Raw genomic sequence first — 24,422 nt, 5'->3', positions numbered from 1 at the left:
TGTGGATCCTGAGAATCCAATAAGGTAAAAATTCAGTAAAGCTTTTGATCACTTACAAGTCCCATGACAATTCACATTTCTCAGACATACAATCAGATATCTTAATGAACTTGAGCCTATGCCTAAAATACCATCTCAGCGTATACAAGCACAGCTCTGCATAAGGAATTCTCCATGGAAAAATACTAAGGAAACCATAAAGCATGTCTGACCAATACTGAATATACTTAGTGAGGTTTACTGGGTCACTGAATTAAGAGTCAAATATTCAAAATTAGTATAAAAAGCATCTTTACTGAACAACTTATAAAAAGGAAAATGCATATAATTTGAGGCCATTAAACAAATCGCATTACCAATAGTGACAAGAACTCAGTAGAATGTTTGCCAAATATGTTGCTTGTCCACAAAGTATTCAGTGAAAAATATACCAACCAGGTATTACAGAGGCTACCATTTAATGAAAGTCAATGTAAAAATAGCAATTATTTTTCCAACTGCTCTCTTCCCTGCCAATTTCCCAAAATGCATTAAGGACAAGGATTCCACCAATCACTTTTCAGTCTCATTCTCAGGTTCACTGTCTCCACTATCACTGTCTCTTCCAGGGTGTTCTGGCATTTTTCGATGTTCATCAATTTCATCCACTTTCAATTCTCCTTCCTTCATCATTTCTTCCACTACTTCACTTTCTTCTGCTGCATCTTCCTGCAGGCCCTGAACTTCACCTTCTGCTTCAGTCTCTCCAGTTTGTGTTGGTTCTGGTTCTTCAATCATGGCAGGTGGGGGCAGTAAATGCTGGATGATTGAAAAAGGAAGGATTTTAAGTTTTTACACTTTAGCTTGAACTGCTTATCTCATATTTAGAATTTTGCATTAACAACAAACACCTAAAATTTAGAAGTTGTAATGATTTGTAAGCAATTCATGCCTATATATTAAAAAAATTAGAATAATGATCACAATATAGTCATCTTAGATATTTTTTTTTAAAGAGGGTGTAAAAAGTCTCAGGACTTCCAATTTAAGGACATTTCATTATCTCAAACACTCAGACAAGTAATAGGGTTATGGTAAATCCCTACTTGGAGCAATATGTGTATTTCTACCTAAATCTCATCTGTCACCATTGCAAACTCCAAGATATGTTTAACTTGGTTTTTGATGCCTTCAACAGGCCTGTCTTTAACAACTCATATCCATAATTTCCCCTTGCAGCATCTTATAAAATACTATGTGAATGTTATCTGTACTTACACAATTTGAGTTTCACTAACAGTTAAACAATGCTTAAATATTTTCACACAATACTTCTGAAAAAGTAATTTCATGTATTCACAGTGTTCTGCTTACCAAAGAAATAGTTTGTAAAACATTATAGGCTGGAATGGTAGCCAAGTAACACAAGTGGACAAAAATACCAGGAATACATTGAGCTGATGAGTATGGATGAATGCTATACAACTGGAGGCTGAACAGAAGCACTCATACTTCTTGCAGCCTGACATTATTCAATGACATGGTGGATACTTCTTTAGAATACTTTGGATCATTTTAATGAAATGCAATCTTGAAAAACTTGACCATTTGTTTTGCTCAAAAAGCAACTTTGTATCACCTGACAAATGAGGTGTTTAATTACAGTGAAGTTTTACCTTCAATTAGATGACACTAATATTACAAATTTGCATAGGCAAATCTACAAATCAATTATGATTACCAGCAGAGATATAAAAAGTATTTTCTATAGACCTTGAAGTTATCAGACTGGTCTCTATATCCACTTGTACACAGGAAAGTGTAATTCCAAACCAAAGATCTTACAAAAATACATTCTTGATGTATGAGACAAACTCAGACTTCTGTGACTTACTTAGATGCATGTTGTGCTTTTTGACGACTACTGTAAGGACTAGTGTAAAAGAAAAGGAAAATAATAATGTTGTACTGAATAGCATAAAAGAAATTTAGTGCCAGCTTTGCTTTTTTCAGTAGTTCACTTATCAGCTTCTCCTGCAAGGAGAATGTGATTCATTGTCACAGTAGGAAAACAGCAGTTTTGTAACTAATTTTAGCTAGCAATGGATAAGATTAGGATGCCAAAAAGAGTAACGGGTATTAGCAGGAGAAATGTGTCCACATTTGATTAAGGTGTCAAGCAAATGCTTTTTGGTAAAATTTAGGTGCTAGCATCTGCTTTTCAGGACATGTATACACTTCCCTGTTTTGACAGGGCTATTAATTTACACCTAAATGTGGCCAATCTACTGCACAATCTAGTAAGTCTTCATCACATAACATTTGGCATGGTTGAAAGATCACCAGCTATATTAGACAAACTGGCTTCAAAGCAAGTCTCGCTAGGTGCTTATAGGACTGGTTTCTAAAAAACAGTGTGAGCTTACTTCACTACTGCTAAAAAAAATTACAGTAAGAAGAAATTCTAATAGCATCCTCTTTGTATATCCTCTTTTTTTTATAGCACACAGGTAATTACAGCATTTCTTCAAAATAGTGAGAAAGTATCCTCTCTGTTCTGACAGCCTAGAAAAGGATTTGTCTGGGTAACAAAAAACTTCAAATTTGGCTGAAGCTTTAAAATCCAGAAGTCACTGCGTAAGAACTGCAGAGAAAAATAAATTTTTGGGAAGTCTGACATTCAGTTAGTTTTGGGTTCTGATCTCTACTGATTACACCGTTCCATATTAGATGAAATATGGAAGTGAAAGAAAAAAAGGAAGAGGATGTGACAGAGACATCCCTGCATTAAAGAATAGGATCTAGATCTCTTAGACTATCTGTTCAAGGACAATCATGTTCACATTCTCTTCTCACAGTCAGCTAACACAGAGTAAGCAATGTCCTTTTACATCAATTTTGTCCACTTTTGGAAATCTTTCAGAAGAGCAAAAACCAATAAGGGAACTTCAGAGAACCATGAAAGAATAAATTATAGGTAATACAACATATAGGTATTATATAATATATGAAGAATAATATATAGGTAATATAAAGATGACAGACCCTAGACACTGTGTGAAGCTGATGCAGCTAAGGGGGAGCATTTAAGACCATTCCCTTTTGGTTTAACTACCTCTAGGCTTTCAAGCTCCAAGTATGTGGAGTAAAGGCAGCTTTCTGCTCAGCACACTATCCAAGCTACCTTAATTCTCCACTCACTTACATGAGGCTACAAAGACTTTCTGGTGGGTTCTGAATTCAGCTTCAGGGATTAAACAATGACAAAACTAGGTACAGAAGTGTCTACAACTGCTTCCAACCCCATGCAATTCTCCTTAATGCTGAAGTATGGCTGAAAAAAATTGCTCCAGAACAAAAAACACTACAGCTGCAAACCAACCTGGATAATGGGGAGATTCAACAGGATCAAAATGGTTTCAAGACATGATCTGGTGTTTCCCTTACAAAACATTATTACATCATGCAGTGGTGTTATAATCCAACTATCTGAAATCCCACACTTACCTGAAAGGTAACACACAAGTTTCCCCCAAATTAGTACTGGACAAGCTAGTTCTATAGTATTAATGAACAGCATTTTTGGCCCAGACAGAGCCATCAATGCACTTGTCATCAATTACTGATAGGTTTGGGGCCTTAACCTGGGGCTTAAACTACTAGAAGATACATCATTTGCTACTGTAACATTTTACAAGACCTCAGTATTCTTTCAGTCATGAATACTTCTTGAATTTTAAATGTAACAGAAACAGACTCAAATCTCAACAGCTTCTCATGTCATTTACAAAAAAATTATTTATGCTAAATGCATTCCAAAACTTAGAAGTTCCTTACCTGTTGATGGTGGTGTGTACTTTGTATCATGTGCATATACATATTGTACACAAAGTTAGCCATTTGAGGCATGTTCTTAATAACATGTATTTGGTGAGCTGGTCTTTCTCCATTCTAAGGAAGGGGAAAAAAAGTTGACATTCGGCAAGCAAAGCAAAACAACCACCATTCAAAGGTTATTTAACTATATTAGAAGTCAAAAGCCCCAAGAAATTAAATAACGCTTTTCAAAGAAAAAAAGAATTGGTTAATTCTTTGGAAAGTTAGGAAACATAGGTCTTACATTTTGGGGAACTGGATCAATCATGATACTGTAGCCTGGAGAAGAAACTTCAAAAGGGGAGGCTGGGTTCTGATTCTTTCTCCATGAAGTACATTTTGGACATGAGTAATTTAACATATTAAAGGCACAAATTGTTTATGATCAGATTAGGATTTAGCCCCTTGCCTGTCGCAGCCCAGCTCCTTGCTCACACTCGCTGACCACGCTTGTTGCATTCTTGTTGCATAGTTGATCTGAAAGTTTAAACTGAAAGGGCTCCCTCCCAAACCTGTCAACAGCATTTAAGACCAGGGAAAGAGCTGTAACTGAGTTTTGGGTGCATGCAGGCATCCCTTCTCAAAGCTTCAGAAAGCAGAGCAGATATGCTCCTTTGTGTCTTCATTTAGCATGCTGCTTTGTGCCCTGTGCTTAGACCCTCCATACGGACCTTTCCCCTAAAGATCTAGAGCAGTATTTCAAATTAGGCTTTTGTACTTATAAACCTATCTCAGCAGCAAAACTCTCATTATATTGAAACCAATTTAAAGAGAAAAAAAATTAACTTGTAATCCTGAATTACTTGGTTACATGTAATTTTACCTCTTTAAATGAGAAGTGAGTAGCTTTATGTAGCTTTGTTTGAGAAATAGTGTAATTTAGTTTCATAATAAGACCAAAAACATATAAGAACTAAAAAACTATTTTGATCACAAAAAGAAGAATACTGAATCATTCACACAGGCAGAACTCAGGAAAAAGCAGGCCCAACAGCTAATGATAATTAAATTATACTGATAATTAACTTTTGTGGAAACATCTGGTGTGTATCATGACAAAAGATAACTCCAAGGAGTTATTCATAGAATATTAAGGTTGGAAAAGACCTCTAGTATCAACAAAATTCAATCATCAAGTGGCACTGTTGAGTTCACCACTATACCCTCAAGTGCCACATCCACACCTTTTTTAAAATACTTCCAAGGATGGTGATTCCATCATTTCCCTGGGCAGCCTGGTCCAATGCCAAGAAGCAAATGCACCAGTCTGGCAGAGAAAACAGTTTCACCTCTTGCAGCCTACTCAAAAAAAGTGAGCAAACACAAACACCCATTATAGATACCAAAATCCAGGGCAGCTGTTCCTACCTGTCTTGCCGTTGGAAAACATTCAGTGGGCACGATATGGAGGTGAAGTGGTCGAGCTGTGAGTTGGCTGAAAGCTGGAGTTAGCTCAAAACAGTTCTGAAATAGTGATACCCTTGCAAAGATATAAAGTCCAAGTCTGGCTCTTGACATGGCAACGACTAATCGTCGGACATCCCTTCGGAAAATAAAATCAAACGTTATTTTCCACCGATGATAGACTTGCAATAAAAATAACTAGACATACACATGAGTCTTAATTAAAAGAAATATAAAATCCTCTGCCCAAATACTATCTTGTCTTTAGGTTTTTTTCCTACACATTGTTCCAGTAACTAGCAAATCCTAGTACCATTATATAAAAACATAAATGTATTGGTTCACTGTACCAATACCACTATGAAAAACCACCCTCTACTGTTTTCCTACACCTCAGAAGTTGAGAGTAAACATTGAGAAAAAATCCCAATACCATTTCTGTATCTGAACAAGTAAAGATGAATTTGATAACTCATCTACCTAAGATTAAGTGTTTCTCCATCACATCCCAAACCAAAAGTGCAAACATTTAAAACTACACACAATAATGCAACTTATGCAATGATCAAACACTTCTAATGCAAAATAAATAAAAACCTTGATTACAGGAAAGGATCTATGAGAAAATTTGAGCCGGCATTTGCTCAACAAATACTACAGTCTTATCATTCAACTAGGGTGAAACCAAGGTCAGCCTATCTGCAGCAATATAAACTAATTATAGGGTAAGAGCCATTACCAAAGGATAAAGTGCTGGAGAAGAGGGTACCAGGCAGTTATAAAAGGAAGTCTGTCTGAACTTCATTATATACATAGCATTGAACTTCATTTCTATAGATTTTTTTTGTACAATGTACCATAAACATTTCTGTATCTGATACAGAGTACAAGTACTGCTATGGCACTACAGGAAGATATTCTTACATACCTAAGGTGGCCTACAGCTTTGGTACGCACTAGGGAAAGCAGGATATAATCGTTCTGCTGGCCTTGAAACCTGTCCACAGTTGTTACCTAGAGAATTAAAAAATAAGGAAAAAACTCTATAGGTTAATCTTTGCCATTTCAATTAAAACATGACACCAAAATTTTAACATTGACTTTGGACTGAGATTGCAGTAAACATGAAGAGAAAATTCTTAACTGATTTAGCTAGCTTCCAACAAAAAGCCGTATTTTTTTGGAATATGTTGGGAGGAGCTTTTGTCTGACTGTATCCTGTTTCTTTTACTTCTTTTTGTTTAAATTTGGACAGAGAAGCAAGGTGCTAATTCCAAAAGATTATGGAAAGCCATTAGCTTTGTAAAACAGTTTTAAGCTGCAGAATTAGCACCAGACATTTATAACTATATTCTTAATTTGTTTCTTCAGATTCATGATCATACATCCTATCAAATAATTTCCACTCTGGGTGGATCTTTCTAATGATGTGATTTTGAGGAATGATGTTATTATCAAGGACAAACAAATGATAAAAAAACGTTATTCTGTCCCACATAGCCTGTAGACTTTTCACCTTCACTGATTTCACTCTGTCAAATTATCAACGGGCAAAATCAACGTCACTAATCTATAAAACTACATGGAATGTAGGTTCATAAATATGTGGTTAAACAGAAAATATTTCCACAGATACCTGTATAAGTATAGCTTAAATTAGCCTGATTTGCAATATGACAATTTAAAACCACAGAAACCAGAACTAGTGCAATGACTGATACACTTTCAAAGTCACCTTGTTTGGCCTTCCAATCAGAGGATTGTTTCCACATCGCTGATTAATGACATCACGGATCAGGTGTTTCTGTCCATTATATGTTGTCAGGATACTTATTCTGTCTGCAGGATAACCAAGCAGGCACATATACATGAAAACTGCCACAACATACTCCGCCTCACCAAGATTCTAAAGTTTAAAATAAGAGAAAAAGACATGAAGAAAAACACAAAAAAAATGGTTACTCATCGCATAAGGTTACAAAGAATAACACCTGTAACACTGTCAGGTATTTAGACAAATATTTTAGTGCTGAGAGAAATGTCCCTAGATCTGATGATTCCTTGCTCACTTCACACAAGGCACTTTGAAAGAGTGAAAGAACCACAACTAGGTTTAATACCTTCACTTTCATTCCTTTTCAGACAGCTGCTAAAAATATCTGCATCGATATTATTGTTAGGCACTGAATTGAAACTTTGTAATATTTACTCAAAAAAGCTGCAATGACTCACTCCCCAGTAAACTGAAAGTAAGAACTAGTTGCACTAGTATAAATAAAGTCCTTTCAAGTATTAATTAGGAGACAGACATCTGGATTATCAAATCCAGTTATTTCCACTGCAGGCCATCCTATTCAATTACAAATTACCAGCTGTTATTTTGTATATTGTAACTGTCTCTCTCTGTCATTACTTTATGAGTCTGTCCCAAAGTACTACTTTTCTGGCTATGGGAAGCTTTGTTCTATTTCCAGACTGATGTTATTCATAGGCTATTTAAATCCATTTCCTGTCAACAAAAATTATCTTTCAGGTTAAAAAATTTTCTCAAATGCTGACATTTACTCCTGCCTCTATTTATACAAGGAATTTTATCCCCACTTGGCGTATGTTTGAATAGGCTGGACATACCAGCCTCATTTATTTTTTCTTACTAAGTGGGCTCTGCATTACTTGAATAATGCAGTTGCCAGGCATATCAAACATCTGTGGGTGTAAAGCTATTCTACAAATTTTAATCCCCTTTAACTCTGGAAAGAAAAGCCCAAATTCACAAAGAGAATTATACATGACAATAAACTGTTATCTCATGAAAACATCTTGAATGCCACCAACATACTCTGCTAAATATCATTCAATTATCAAGATCACAAAAAAAAAGGTAATGGTATGAAGTATTAGAAGAGTGTGCACATGAGAGTGCTGATATAATGAGAAGTGTGTTCTGTGTCCTCATGTCAGTGTTCTTAATCTTCTTTAGCCAAAGAGTGGTCTAAAGCAGTGCTAGCACTCCCAATTATGAGGCACTCATTTCAGCTGTTTGTGTTCCACTGGACAATATTTTACTATTTGCATGTTAGAGTTTCAAAAACAAAACCAAAATAGTATCTCCAAGCAATTCTGCCCTCAATCTAGCAATGGGATAAAGTGGATTATGATTAACCATTGCTTTCTTCTCTAGTAGCACACTAATTTGTACTGAAAAAGCATTGAGAAGAACCCAAGCAAAACCTACAAATATATTTCATACCTTTTTAAAAACAGAGATTCACATAAGTCTCAGTGATCTTCAGAGGAAAAAATGAACATGAATATTATCATCATAAAGTATATTGTTTGATTTCCATAAAATTCAGCAAAATATAGGGTGTTGATTCCATGTTTGAATTAAACTCCTTAACTTGCACATCACTCCAGCTCTAATTTTTCCAAAGCCCAGGTTTGCTATTTTAGGCACCATAGTTTGTTTCACCAGTTTTTAAAACAAGAAAAATAAAAGGACTGAAAATATAAGCATCTCATTACAAGTGTCAAGTGTTTTCCTAATTTAAGAGAAATAGATAGAGACTGTTGATGATGGCTTAATTTCAAAATTTAGTTGAAAGTTTGAAAACTTAGTTGAGAAACTCCAAGATTAAGGTTTTTTTGGCAATTTACTTCACCCTCAATGTCTCTATACCTCTTATGTATATTACTAGCAGTACTGTTTTTTTCTTTAATGAAGGGGCATTTTAGCATTCCTACCTATAGCACAAATAACACAGTGACTCTCCAAACTCAGGTATGAGCAACCAAGCAAGCTTCCATTCTTTGTGTTCAGGGGAAGTGCTACTGTTTTTCCACTATCATGGCAGTACAGCTGAATTACAATGGACTTTAATTTGCCTTAGGTCAAAATTACATTTTGTAATGAATTACACCAAGTCTCATCCTTCCCATAACAATGAGAAAACAAAGTAATTCACTGAGCAAAAGCCCCAGAACAATGTTTTCATTTTCAACATTCAAAACTCATTAAAAGGAGGAAAAAATCATACACGTGACTCAGATATCAGAGAACATGAAGTGAATGTCAGTTTACTGTTTTTGATAGTCTGTCTTCATTGCAGATCTAACAAACCCTCTTGAGGTTAATAAATAACACATGTAGTATTTCCATTACCTGATAGAAATAAGGATTGGGTTCAGACTCCCCTACACCGTTGAAGTCTTCTACATTTATAAGCTGGAAGTCATACAAGAAGCCAGCATTGGCTGTTCTGAACTCTGGCAGCAGCTGCACGTGAGGCAGGTTACCCAGGTTCTTGTAGCGCCAGTTGTAGAGGTTACACAAACTGTCCAAAACCACACAGACACAAAGCACACAGAGTGAGCTACAGCAGGCTCTTCTACTCATCCTAGAGAGTTCACATGCATATGAGATCAAGGCTTCTGTAGGTTTTCAGTGAAAAGAGTAATTCTGCTAGGCAACCTGTACATATATAAATGAACACACCCAAACAATCTATCCAGCAATATTCTTTTTAGGTCGTGATTCTGTTTTGTTCTCTCTCACTGAAAACTTCAGATGCCATGTCAATTGGCACACTTGGGTTTAAGTCTGTTCCTCCTGATCAAGCTACAAATTTTGAGAGAATTCTAGCGAAAACTTTCATGGATAACAAAACTTAAGGAATATTAGTCCTTCTTTACAAAACAGAAGGAATAAGGAAAATAGTATTTTCTGCGTTAACTGTGGTAAAGCTTTTTACAGTAAAAAGAAATTGATTTCCTTATTTATTTTGTGTATTTCCTAGTATTAACAAAAGACATGAATAGAAACAAACAAAATCTACCTAATTTTGAATGATTCCTGATATTTCTAGGGACAGTAATACTAACAAAATGCCTCATTCACAAATGCCTAACAATATCCAGACCAGATCAAGAAGCAGATAACTCATGGGGAAGCTACCTGTGATCACAAAAGACAAAGCATAGGAGGTAATTTCTTGATCAAGAAATTAGTTGTAATGTGAAAGACTTTTGCTCTCTTATCACTAAGAAGTTAACTAAGATTTTGTAAAATAAACTTTATTCACTAACACATTTGAATAAAATCTTCATTTTAAAAATCATACTGAACTGTCATTCATAAGACTAGAAAATAATATTCTAGATTCCAAACATTTCCTACATGAAAAAATTGAAGTTATCCTTTAAATTGTTGACTACACTTTATGCCTAAAATAAAGATTTAGAACTAAACCTAGAGTAGCAAGATTTTATATGAAGTAATTTTCTCTTATTTGGTTTTATTTTTCCTTCTTAACATGACACCACAAATATACAATTTACACAGTCAATAAATCTGGTGTTTAAATTACTACCATGAAATGACAAATACATAGATTAAAAAAAAGCTATTACACTACAGAGTTGCAGTATCTCCTTTACTATAAAAAAGGCTTTTTGTTCTCATGAAGACAACCTGAATGTGCCCAACCTCTGGATGCATCTCTCCTGAAATACTACAGAAAAGCAGCCTTTTACAGTCTTTAAGGGCATTATTATATATTCAATGTTAAATAAATCAGATTTTTATTTAACTTTGAATATACTAAACATTAGTTTAGAAAAGAAAGCTTCCGTAAAGTTTCATTTGTAAAAAAACCCTGAACACTTAAGATGATTAAGTACCTTGAAATATAATTTTCATTAAAGTACTCATGCAACAGCAGAGTACTACTATATAAAAATAACAATGAAGAAATTAATCTGATAGCATTTCAGAGAAGTAAAATCTGCCTTCCTAGTCTAAGCTGAAATTAATGGAACTAAATTCCAGTTCTGTAAACTCCTGTCCTAACAATAAAAGCCAGCTTCCCTAGCTGTGTGTGCTCTTCTCACTTTTAACTTGTTACTTTCTTACAAGCTAGACAAAGGATTTCCTGTCTTACCTTGCTCTAGCTCTTCCTTGTGCATCCAAATCAACAGTTGGCACTCCAACACGAACAAACCGTGTAAAAAGAGACTGTTCCATGTTGGAGTACTTCTGAAAAGCCATGTTCTTAATGACTGGGGGCAACTGATGATGGTCACCAATCATAATCCACCGCTTCAAACGACTGAATCCATCCTGGGGGTTCTAGAATTGAACAGTTACACCATTGCAACCATTACAATATAATCAAGGCACTCAAAACACATTGAGAGTCAGATTGTCTGCCTTGGGCTTAGCCCTTCAACATTTCTTTTTAAGTTACACTGAACTTCAGTTTTTTTAAAGACTGCTAGCTTCCATCCAATCAGAGAGTAGAATTGTAAATAAAGTCTCTTTTCTTATAAAACAATTAAAACAAATAAAGTACCTTTTTCTACTAAAATTAGTAGAGAAATATCAGAATAAAGATCCTAGTATATTGCTTTAAAGGCCAAAACCCCTGATTACTTCACAGTAACAGCAGTTAACCCAGAACTGTCCTCTGAACTTTATTTTTGGATTCTGAGGTAGTGAATATAAAGCATCTGAAACAGTTTTTAGTGTTCAGATGTCTGAGGCAACACCGAACCTGCCTTTCAAGTGTCTCTGTAGTTCATGCTTACTTCTGTAATTCTCAAATAGCCTCTTCCATGACCAGGATGTGCCCCTAACTAATTCCCATCTTGGCTCTTGGACTGAATGCTCTTCACAATTAGCATCCTGGAGACTTCCAGCTGTCAGATCCTCATTACACACTCCTGTGATAATTCCCTTTCTTATGGGAACACTATTTGAGACAGAGCATAAACTCCTTTTCCTTTTCTTCCACTTGAAGTGGAAGAGCTCTGAAGCAGTTTCTGATCAGACAGCAAGGAAAGAAAACTGAACTCTGGACTGTCCAACTCCTCAAGCCTGAAAATGCCTTAGAAAGAAAGTAAAAGGATGGAAATAATTTTTATTAGCAAGAATAAAAAACCCACAAAAACCCAAAGCTTACTGTCTTTTTTTTTACTCACTCCTGGAAGTTTCTTTTTTGCAGATGATGAAGCATTCTATATAGTTTTCTGTATGTATCAGCCATTTAAATCTTGGACAAAGAGGCCTCCCCCAGAATTCTGTTTTTAAAAATTTCTCACTGAATTGCAAGTAAAAAAAATCAAGTTCTGCTACTCTGGAAGGCTAGATCCTTAGGTTTTGTTAAAATTAAAACCCACTCAATTTTCAAAGACTATTTGGATGTCTCACATAAATAAACTCATAGAATATCCCTCAGAATATGCCTCTATGGTGAAATCGCCTACTCTAATTACTCTAATTATATAAACTCTTCAGTTTCTGCATTGCTCACATATACCTACTTTCCCTCAACTGCCAGATGCAGCTGGTTAATCAACGCTCATTTAAAAGTTTGAAAGAAAATGTAAGATGGTTACTTCATTGCATTAAATAATTTCATAATTAAAAATCAAATCAGTCAAATCAATGTGAAAGGTCTTACTAGCAAATATCAGTTCTGGGTTACTTCCTGCACATATTTTTCATTTTAATATTCAATAGTGTTCAAGAGCACAAAGTCTTATTTAAGATCTTTTATGTATCAAGTCTAACCTGCAACAGGAGAGGTATAAAGGTTTCTATCTCCAGAATCTGAGCAGACTCTTCCATTAAGATGTTGTCATACTGAGAAAAAAAAGTAAAGAGATGTCCATAAACACAGTAACACAAATAAAGGTATTTATTCAGCCTACCAAAAGAAAGCATCTATTACTCCTTCAGATTTTGCCAGGTGGGATGGTTACAGCAGGATTTCACCTTATAGGCAAAATATCACCAAATAGGTGAAGTCCTACTACACCAATGGGAGATCTCTCTGTACCAGTCAGGGTTTATACCTAGAAGGAATCCAAGACTGAATTACATTACATGCTTCCTATATGCCATAACCACAAGAGAAAAGTTTTCTTCAGCAGAGCAAAATAATTTGGTATCTCTGCACAGAAACTGAAGAGAAGCTATTTTGTGATCCAATACAGTACATGATCAGTGAAAAATTACACTGAAAGAATTACTGGTGGCTGGCTTTTGTTAGAAACAAAGACTGCACTAAATTAACAGTTATAGTTACCACTTCAGAATGAAAAAAAGCATTGCATCATAGTTATTTTTCCTCAAATTGTTAACTTTTTAGGTAAACAAAGCTGTAAAGGCCATGTTTACTGGCCATAGAGGCCAGTTCTACCTCTATTTTATTAACCCTATCACTGCGGTTTATCATGTAATATGGCAAAACTGACTCTTTTAAAAAAAGCACTATTTACAATTTTAGTATATACAGTAAGTTAAAAGTGATTTAATCTTTTATTTACAGAAGTTATATTTTTCTTCAGTAAAATTAAAAAATTGAAACATACAGGTAAAAAAATGCAACTCTAAATAATCTTGGTGGCCTAGATTTGGGGCAGATAAAAAGATTCGTACGGGGTGGGGAATAGGGGAGAACCAGCACCAAAATCAAGCAGTACAGTAACACTAATAAAATCATTACTTTGAAACCTAATTCAACCAGGTCCCGTCGTTTCAGAGCAGCATGAGTACAAGTCATTGCAATGATTTTTGCTTCTTTCACCAACAGGTATTTTGATCTATCCAGGCCACTGCGGAGAAGTTCAAATGCTCTGAATTCCTATGGAGGACAAAAGAAAAGTCTTGAAAGTCAGAATATGAAAAAAATATCACTTAGAGAGTAAATCCACTCAAACTCTGTGGCTACCTTCTTGATATAATTAAACAAGAAAGCTCTGAGGCTATGTACTGTTAACAATCCCATCTGAATAATTTGTTGTCGTTTCCAGGTTTAGTGTATTTTGAAAAACAATCTTGTAAAAACCTATGAAAGAATTCTTCCAACCTGTAGGTATGTATAAATTTACAGACAAATATTCAAATAATTATGAAGAACCCTCTCAGAATCCCACAAAATTTTCTTTTACTGTATCTTCTTGTTTCCTACTTTACTGCATTGTGATATACTGCATCATAACCTCAAATTCAGTAGTAGAAAGACCATTACAGTTAATAAAATCAAATGATCACAAATCACCTTTATCCTAATATTTAATAGCCTCTTAAGCAATTCTGGCAAAACCAGAAGATAATCTGTTACTTTTAGGTTATCTGATTAAAGGCAACTCACTGTAAATACAAAGACCCTGTGAGAATCACAGCAGTAGTGATAAGGTGTACCAATCCTTGTAACCTCATTTGTGAAAACGGACGCAGAATGGCTGCTTCCCATGATCCAACTAAAAGAGACCAGACCCTTGCTCCTACTGTGTAACATACCTATATTACTCAAAGGTGGAAATTCTCACCTTGCCAAGTAATGAAGCTGCCTAGACATGTATATTTCTTTTGGATGTAGAGAAAATGAGAATTTTCGAGTCGTGTAATTTTTCTACAAGATTAGCCAGATTCACTTGCCTTTAACAGTTACATGTCTTACCTCAAGCTGAGTGAATATTTTCTTAATATGTCTAAAACACCCTTCAGCAATTTCCATATCTTCTTCATATGATTTGCCTTTGAAAACTGGTTGAGGAGCATTTGCAAAATACTGGTGAAAAGGAAAGCAACTGGAGACTTCTGCAACATCTGGCGATTTTCCACCTTTAACCTTCACTTTACTGATATACTCCTCCCAGCGAGACATTACCTACAACAAAGCAAGGTAGGTTTATATCATAAGGTATTTGGCAATATACAGGCTTGCAGCATACCATTAAAAAAATCATCACAGAAGTAAGGTAAGTCTAGCATTTCACCTTGTGTCAGAAAGAAATTTTTGAAGTTGTGGTGGGTTGCGCTTGGCTCAACCGTGGTTGGCTACCAGACTCCCAACCCAGTTTCTCCCACTCCCTCTCTTCAACAGGACAGTGGGAGAAATTAGGATAGAAAAGTTTATGGGTTGAGATAAAGACAGGGAGATTGCTTAGCAAGTAGGAAAAACAGGGAAACAAAACAGGGAAAATTAATTTCATTTATTGAAAATTAAAAACAGAGTAAGATGGTGAGCAACAAAGACAAAACTAAAACCATCTTTCTTCTCCACTCCCTCTTTGTTCCCAGGGTTAATTTCATTGTCAACTTTTTTACCTCTTCCCTACCCTGACCAGTACAGAAATAATGGTGCTGTCATTCAAGTTCACAACACCACATCTCTGCCACCCCTTCCTACTCACACTTCTTCCCTGCTCCAGCATGGGATTTTGACAGGCTGCCCCTTCCTTCAGGATATACCCACCTGCTCAGCATGGGGAACTCCATGGGCTGCAGTGTCAGTATCTGCTCTGCCACAGCCTCTCCACTGGCTGCAGGTGGAAAACCTGCTTTACCATGGCTGTCTCCACAAGCTATGGGGAACCTGTGCTCTGATGCCTGGAGCACCTCCTGCCCCCTCATCTTCTTCTGTCCTGGGTATATGGGGTTGTTTCTCAAATTTTCCTCTCTGCCCTCAGCTGCTGCTGGTTTTTGGCCTCTTCTCAAAGAGGTTTTCAAAGAGGCACCACCAGTTTCACTATGGATTCAGCTTTAGTCAGCAGTGGGTCTGCTGGAGCTGCCTGGGTCCTGCACAGGGCAGCCCCTGGCCTCTACTCCGAGGTCATTCCTACAGCCACCTGCTACCAAAACCTTGCCACATAAACCCAGTACAGAAGTAAACTTCTTTATTATCTCTACTTACACTACTTTGATTTAAATACCAAGTGGGATTCATTTAGGAGGAAACTGAACCAGAAGATGACCTCTAGCAGTGTTCCTTGCACCCTTCAACATCTAATGTCCATTTAATGTTAAGGTTCACGCTAAAACTAGACCAGAGTAACTTCTGTAAAAACATACACAAGTAAGTGCATTCAGTCCAAAGTTCCACTCTGTAAACCTCCTTATGCAACACTAATTACAAATGTAGACCACATCACTGAAAAATACATGGAGGAGAAATGAGGGACATGCAACATACCATTTTATCACTGTACATTTAATTTCACACTGGCATTTAATACTATAAAAGCCTCCTATCAGGACCATCACGTAGCTGCTCTAATGCTTGTCCAAAATATAAAGCAGCCCACAGATTCTCCTATCTGAAGGAGAAGCTTCAGGTTAGAATCTTTGCCAGCATCCATGAAGGGCAGCAATGACTTGGTGAGTCAGCAGGCAGGATTTAAAACAATAGCAACACAAGCAAGTCATACTGCAATTTTAACTTTAGCTGTTACTGTATTGTGAATCACCAAGGAAAATGCTTTTTGCTTTTACTCTCAAGTCTGAAAAATTCATTGCAAGTTTTACAAAGTGTTTCGTAACATATTTAGGTCATACAGTCTCTGCAAAAGTATTTCAGTCCTTACTTGGTATAAGAAAAAGTGGCCAGCTGTTTCACAAGTGTAAGATACATCTCCTGGGACTCCAAGACTCTCTTGTAATCGCCCAACTTCTCGCAGAAGTTCAAGTCTTCGAGCCAGCACATAATTGACTCTTCCATACCTTCAAAACAGATGATATATAACATATGTAATATATAATAATAATTTTTATTAAACTCAAAATAGTATCTCAATATCACAATGAGAGATCACAAAAAACCCCAGCACCCTGCCAAAACACTGTCACAACTACAATCCTGTTCCAAAGCCTAAGAATTTGTTACATGCTGACTATTTTTATCAGTTGAACAAAACAAAACACTGTCACAACTACAATCCTGTTTCAAAGCCTAAGAATTTGTTACATGCTGACTATTTTTATCAGTTGAACCTTAACAATTCACAAAGCCAAGCTAATGAGAAATAAAGTTCTCAGAGTAGTGCAGCCCACTTTCAAATATATTCCTCAACCTTTACCCCTCCCTCTTGAACTACCAGAACCCATAGTGCTTGCACAAATATCCCACAGGTCTGGAGTTACCTTGAGAAAGTGTGAAAACAGACAACATAGTGTCGGAAAGAAAATTCCTTTTAACAATGAATGCTACAGTTCAAGGAATACACTAAACTATGGATAGTACTAAATAAATACCTGCTATGGCATCATTCAGTAAGTCTTTGGCTATCAAATTTCTGGAATAATTTGACTACGTCAAAGCATTCAATTTAAAGGAAAAAAATCACAAGGCATTTATTTTGCTAAATACTGAACTATGTATATGTGGGTAGCTTCTAGTGACTATATATAATTTTTACTACAGCTTTTGAAGTCCAAGTATTGCTATGATAATCCAGTACTGGACAGTTCAGATATTTCCAGTGCATGACCGTTATACCCCGCTTACATTCATGAATGTGTGTAATCCTACTGACGTCAATTGGACTAATGCATGACAAACATACAAATATTTAGAAGAACAGGTTCTTAAGTCTTTGTGCTGACACAGAGTTCATAGCTTTCCTTACATATGTATACTTCAAAATGTGTTATCAATGAAATAAGCAACTTTGATGTTAAGCAAAGTTCAGGAAGAATTCAAAGCAGAAAGTTTAATTTCCTGTTTATTAATGCAAAAATCACCATAACAGTAGAAGTGATACCATATTTGAACAAAAAAACCTGTAGCTCTAAGAATCCACCTTATTATTCTAATTTCTCTCACAGATTAATTGTACGAAAGGTATGAGGGTCAAAAAAATATATAATTATCTATTATTCAAGCAGTTGATTTTGTGAAAAAGCAACTGACTGTCTCTAGATGCTCAAGGAAGCACAGCTTCTGTACAGAGTAAGAACCAAAATTAATAAACCTGGTACTGAAAAATAGTGCAATCTGTGTTACTGGGATTGAATAACATGAGAAGGGTAAAACTTGTCCACCACAGCTCCTTCGCCTGGGAGGCAGAGTGGGTTCAACAGAGACATCTTGCTGCCATGTTTATACAAGGGAGTTTATCATTAGCATCTCCTTCCTCACCTGCTGAAATCTTTCTCTGTCTCTAATTCCTCTTCTCCGTGACCCAGACGCAGAAGGTGACGCTCATCAATGTCTAAAGCCATGATTTTTTCGAACAGCTGGTTCAAAGCCTAAAGATTGACAAGAACAGGAGAAAAAGTAGTTTTTAGAAGTTCAGAGGCTCTTGCAGGGGAAAATGGAGGAATTACTTGTAAGTAAAATAAGAGATTCTTCCTATTTTAGTATAAATGGAAGCTGAAACAAACAAAAATGATTTCTTTTAACAAAACAAAGTTAATACTGAAACTCCTAATCTTGACAACAAGGAAATTAGCTTACTAACACCCTTTTATTTGCATACTTTATACAACAATCATATTTGATTTAGAATTAAATTTTGAAATTGTAATCACATAGTTAACTTAGTTGATAAAGCTATCAATTTACAAAACTGTCTCACAAACACCAATTTTTGTATGATGACATTAAACGATTTAACTTTTACTGTATATGAGAGAAGTATGATCTGGTACTGGCTGTCAGGTACTGGGACTCTATCCCATTTTGGATAACTGAATTTTGCTCAACTAAACTTCTAGGTGTCTTCTACCTTAAACTCTTCAGTTCTCTAGTGGCTTACTATCAACTAAATCGTTTATTTCAAAGGAGCAAGCTTGTAAGCACTGGATCATCAAGTTTTGAAAATAAGAATAAACACAAACAAGCTCCACTTGCAGTTGCAAATGATGTAAACATCTCAAAGTGCAGCATCAAAGCATGGGTAATGTACCCTGCTGAGATACAGTTAATTTCCCAGGGTACAATTTCAAGTTAATGTCCTCATTAAAGTCTTGTCTAGTAAGAAGTCTTCTATCTGCCTCAAAGTATTTCCTTCTTTTTCTCCTCAACAGACATGTTCACAATGTTCTCAACCCTTTCTCCCAACTGTCACTCTCCTGCCACCCATTGCAGACTGGCCTGTATTATTCCACGCTGTAACTCCTCACCAAAATGATACTTTTTCAAAAATACTTTCTTGTTTTTGACCTCCAACCAATTAAACATATTGAAAACTTCAGATAAATAGTTTAGAACTACACACCTGAAATTCAAAAATTTAATTTCTCATTATCAAACTGGCAAAACTGCATGTAAGCTGACTCAAGTTTCCATTGTTAGGAGACAAATGCAATTCCCAAACTACTGATCTCAATACCTACTGCTCTTCTACATTGCAATTACAAGAAAATTCCACACATGACTGACACTTTACCTGATTAGAGTGGGTAACTATTAGAGTTCGTTGTTCTGGGAAATTATGATAAAGGTTGGATATTATCTGGACTGCTACATCAGTTTTTCCAGTACCAGGTGGACCCACTACCTAAAATCAAACACACACACACACAAAAATTAAAACAAACAAAAATCAATACACAATTTATCAGAGTAATTCAACATAAAGAAAAACAGAGTTGGCTGGGGAAGAAAAAACCCAGAACAATTTCACAAGACACTGACATTACACATTGCTTCCTGGCTCTGGTGAATTTTCAGACCAAATACAATATACTATAAAAGATTCCTTTAGACTATTTTGGCAGATTCCTGACTAAAAGGAATATGGTAATCCAGCACTAATAGGAAGTACTAATAAGAAAACAGATGTTCTCAGAGAAAAAAGGCAGTTTAGCCTCAGAACAGGCTTAACAGGGGGGAAACAGTGAAAAGAGAATCAAGACACACAATTGAAAAACAATAAGGTGAAACAGACATAAAGAACAGGAAAAATTTTAAAAAAGAGAGAGTTCATTCCTTCTATTTACTCAGAAATCTACAACTGATGATATAGACATATAATAACAATTAATGTTTTCATAAGCTCAATTCTACAAACACTCCATTTTAAAGGTATCCAAGTATTATAAAGAAAGCATCTCAAAATAATTTTTGCATGATTAAGAAGCACAGAATAGCAGTTTTCATAAGCATCTACACATAAAATTACAAATTCTTATGAAATCATTCCTGCTTTATTTAAAGACTCTCCAACCACTTCAAAAGTAAATTCACTTGCTGTGGAAAGCATTCAGCCACTGAAACACAGGATATAGAGATGTGTTGCTCTATGATTTTGTGAGGATTGGAGCATGTTGAGCCTCTGAAAGTTAATTTTTCATATCCTTAAACTATTAATAGAAATTACCTCAGCAAGGCTACAGAAAAGGGCATTACTAGGATTTCACTGAAAGTACCTAAGGCCAAAATTAATAAAATAAGAGTATAGAATCCTTAAAAACATCCTCACCATTGTTAGTCCAGGCTGCATTCCTGCACGGATGGCTTCAATCTGAGTATGGGTAAATTGAATAGTATTGCTGTAACAAAGCAGAATGATATCAGATAATTGATAGATTTTGCCAACAATTTTGATAAAAGCAATCATTTTAACAAGTTTTATTTCAATTAATTGTTTATATCTTTCCTGAACTAGACATTTGCAAAATTTTGCACAAATTAAATCAGCATTACAACTATCTTTTTTTAGATACAACACTCTTGAAATTTCTGAGCAAGACAGTAAATCATGTTGTCCATGTGACAACTCTTTCCATCTAAAAGCCTGTTTGTCTTTAGTCATTATTTGCAGAGAATGTTGTAAAATTATTTAGGTATTACTTTCCTAATATTCAAATTCCTGAGACAAAAATCACTAGAAGACAGTATTTCTCAGTGTTCTTCAAGGGACTCTTTTCACAGATGGGGACAATAGAATAACTGTTTCACAGATGGGGGACAATTTTGATTCAAATATAAAATACACCAGTCTCATTTCTGAAAATGAACTGCTATGCATGTGTTGTCATTTGAAAGTAAGTTCCCATCCATTTCTTACCGTTTTGGTTGATTATATGGATATGGTCCCCTGTTTGGGATAACATGAGGCTCTACAATCAGTGTTTTAGCTTCTTCAGGGTTTTCTTCACTTCCATCCTCTTTTCTTTTCGTTCCTTTACCTTCCTTCATTGGGAAAGTTATTCTGCAACACATAATTTAAGGTTAAAGTTCAACATGTTCACTATAACATGGAGTGTCTCAGAAGGTGATAAAGACTTTTTCTCACCATTAAGACAAACTTTCATACAACAGGGAAACAAGAGCTGCAAATGACAAAGTTTTAAGGAGAGTAAAGAAGAGAAATGCCAAATGAATTGATGAAGCTGATTAAACAAAGAGTGTGTCAAAAGCACTCTTTTCACAACTGGAAAAGCCAGGAGCAGTGCTGAGAGCCAGCTGGAAGAACACTGAAGACAAGAAGTTCATAAGTGAAAATGGAAGGGAGAGGAGAAAAGTTATCATAGAACATAAGCTGTGTCGGTGTTCCAAACTATTCCAACAGATGAAGGTTTTTATCCTCCAATTTCAATTTCTTATAGCCTTCTATATATATCAGCAAGCTTCTCTAATTCAGAAACAAATCACAGGTGAAGAAATCCCAATGCCCATCCAAAATGCAGATATCTATAACAGTAATAATCTCTTAGAGGACAAATGTAGCAGTAGGAAGAGCAACAGCTCTTCATAAAGAGCAGTATCTCTCTTAACATAGGAACTGAAACTGAACAACAGGTCATTGAGGAAAACTGAGTGTGAGATCTTTTCCTGATATCTGTAGATGATTTTTATATCATTATATAGTGTTAGTGCCTTCTTCACACAAATTCTCCATGTAGTATTTCCAAAAAAAGCTCAGGAGATTATCTCTCTGCTTTTCAAGATTCAGTTTAGCCATGATAAAAGCTGACTGGTGCAGGGGAAAGGTGTCTTTTCCCTCCACAGATTTATTCCTTCACAAGGAAAAGATGTAGTCTCTTCAGCTGAATGAACTGTTCTCCAATACTATGCACTGTGAAATTCAGTTGCCAAAATTCAAGGAAGTGCACCAGGAGGGATAGAATTGTCAAGTCTGAAAATGCTGGACAACAGCACCACTAAAACTAAACGAGTAAATCTTATTTAGCTGCCAATGGCATCCTATTTCAGAAATAATTTCTAAAAATAAGCATTATGGGGATTTCAGACTTAATCCTTTATGTTGATTGAACAGTGTTTCCAAAAGCTCAAATTTTAACTGGTGTTGAAATTGCTGGTCTTAGCTTGTTGTAATGAGACATGTAAGGAAACTATGGAATTAAAATTCTCTAGCCTGATCTTGAGGAGGCTAGATACGATAATACAGAAGAGAGTATTATGTGTCTTGATTCTATCTCATACTTTGTTTTTTGCATATAGGCTGATCAACAAGCAATGCTCTGATGCATTTTTATACAGAAGAGAACACAAGCTGGTCCTGGGTCTTGCTGTCATACAGTTAACTCTATCATGTAACTATCTAAATCTTACATATCTAAATATAATCTAAACATATTTCTATCTTTTTTTAAAAGAAAGAGCATCTCCTTTCAACCCCTGAACATAACTCCACCTGAAAACACGTTTCAGCAAGAATATCAAGAAGTACTTGAAATATTGAGATCACCTGAAGGGGGGTACATGCAGATCTGGATTGTCAACAGTGACTTTAACATTGTACCCAGGAAAGCTAGCTTTTAAATGATCAATGGACAGGAAAGTGTCATTAAAATCCAGAGTTGCAATCTGATTGGGCATTTTTGAATAGTGTGCACTACTTGGGTCTCCATATCCAAGAATGATGTCATGCAGCCAGTCAGGGACCACACAATCTGTGTTCATCAGGTTCCTGATAGTCTCCAGAAGAGCCTGTAAATAAGAAAAGCCAGAAAAAACAGGATTGAAGAGACTGACTTTTTACCAAGTAAAAATCATACTGAAGATCAATCAAATCTGTTTTAAGATTATAGAATATAACTCTTTAATTGACAGTGTTTGGTTAGATTGAGTCAATATATGGACAGTGTACATATGCAACAAAACACCAGTATCAAAGCACAGAATTTTTAAACTAAGAATAAAATAAGAGCTAGTAAAGATGACCATAATCATCAGTAAAGCTTTCATCCCAGAACATTCACTGCAAGAGAAAAACACATAGAAGATCCTCATGCAGTTTAAGGTTTCCTCTTACATGCCTATAAACTTCACCCTTGCAGTCAGCTTAAGCCTCCCTTCAAGCATTTGCTTTTCACCCACAAATTAATTTATCGAATCATCTGTGGTTATGCAAGTTTTCTCTCCTTTCCCCTCTTGTGAAAATACCAATGCTCCAGACCCTAGACTTGCACAGAAGGTGTGCTTTTTAACTAAGAGGTAGCTGAATTTTAGCCTTCCTGTTAAAGGGCTACTTTAGTGGCAAGTCTTGAAGAACTATCTCACTTGAAACTTGGCATTTGGTCACCATGTATCTGCACTGATTTCCAGATCCTCTGACTTTCTTTGCCACCAAACATGGACACAAATGAATGGCAAACATGGTGCCTCAGCCGTCCACACCAGAATAAAATACAGAACCTCCAAATGCCAAACTTGTAAAAGAACAGTCAGTCAAATCAAAGTATAGAATTTTATTCAGATAGTCTACGTTTATATATCCATCTCCAAAGGGTAGGTTTTTCTTTTCCTGCTTGTGTTGTATCATTCAAAGAGTCAAGTAATGTGATCACTATCCCTGCTTAGTCAACCTCTATTAAGGTCCTGGTTCTTTCCCACTACTCAGCGTTGGTGAGACCACGTCTGGAGGGCTCTGTCCAGTGCTGGGCTCCTCAGGACAAGAGATACAGACATACTGGAATGGGTCTAGCAAAGATCTACTAAGATGATTAAGGGATTGGAGAAACTGTTGTATGAGAAGCTGAGAGAGTTGGGATTGTTCAGCCTCAAGAATACAAAACTCAAGGAGCATTGGAGAATTTGAGTGATTTGTATAAAAAAAATGCAATGGGATGAAGTAAGGTCAATGGAATGAGAGTCCACTTAGTAGTGCCCTGTGAAAGGACAAGGGGCAATGGGCACGAACTGAGATATGGGAAATTCCACCTAAAAACACCAAAATATTTTTACTGTGGAGGTAATGCAAGATTGAAAAGGTTGTCTAGACTGGCTAGGTAGTTTCCATCACTAGACATATCCAATTCCAACTACATAGTGACAAGATCTTGAGCCAATTGCTCTAGCTGACTCTGCTTTAAACAGGTCTTGGACTAAATCATCTCCTAAGGTCCCTCTAACCTTAACCATTCTCTGAATATGGTTCTTCCAGTCACAATCATGCTGTGGATTCTG

At 36.0% G+C, this 24,422-nt stretch overlaps 1 protein-coding gene across 1 annotated transcript in view; it reads right to left on the bottom strand.

Annotated features, from left to right (window-relative positions):
* Window positions 1-274: 274 nt before the first annotated feature.
* Window positions 275-24,422, bottom strand: part of AQR (aquarius intron-binding spliceosomal factor) — a 47,215-nt gene continuing 23,067 nt past the window's right edge. The window contains exons 20-35 of the mRNA XM_054635079.2: window positions 22,702-22,943; window positions 21,058-21,201; window positions 20,470-20,539; window positions 19,435-19,545; window positions 18,183-18,292; window positions 16,630-16,765; window positions 14,724-14,933; window positions 13,767-13,904; window positions 12,830-12,901; window positions 11,199-11,386; window positions 9,422-9,593; window positions 6,995-7,165; window positions 6,188-6,273; window positions 5,224-5,398; window positions 3,817-3,930; window positions 275-798 (exon numbers count right to left, since the gene is read on the bottom strand). Of these exons, the coding sequence (XP_054491054.1) occupies window positions 553-798; window positions 3,817-3,930; window positions 5,224-5,398; window positions 6,188-6,273; window positions 6,995-7,165; window positions 9,422-9,593; window positions 11,199-11,386; window positions 12,830-12,901; window positions 13,767-13,904; window positions 14,724-14,933; window positions 16,630-16,765; window positions 18,183-18,292; window positions 19,435-19,545; window positions 20,470-20,539; window positions 21,058-21,201; window positions 22,702-22,943 (2,385 nt within the window). The 3' untranslated portion in view covers window positions 275-552. The remainder of the gene's footprint in view (window positions 799-3,816; window positions 3,931-5,223; window positions 5,399-6,187; window positions 6,274-6,994; window positions 7,166-9,421; window positions 9,594-11,198; window positions 11,387-12,829; window positions 12,902-13,766; window positions 13,905-14,723; window positions 14,934-16,629; window positions 16,766-18,182; window positions 18,293-19,434; window positions 19,546-20,469; window positions 20,540-21,057; window positions 21,202-22,701; window positions 22,944-24,422) is intronic.

The sequence above is a fragment of the Agelaius phoeniceus genome, chromosome 6, assembly GCF_051311805.1.
Source record: "Agelaius phoeniceus isolate bAgePho1 chromosome 6, bAgePho1.hap1, whole genome shotgun sequence".
Classification (NCBI taxonomy): domain Eukaryota; kingdom Metazoa; phylum Chordata; class Aves; order Passeriformes; family Icteridae; genus Agelaius; species Agelaius phoeniceus.
Note: the sequence above shows the minus strand (reverse complement) of the source record. Positions and strands in the feature narration are given on the sequence as shown.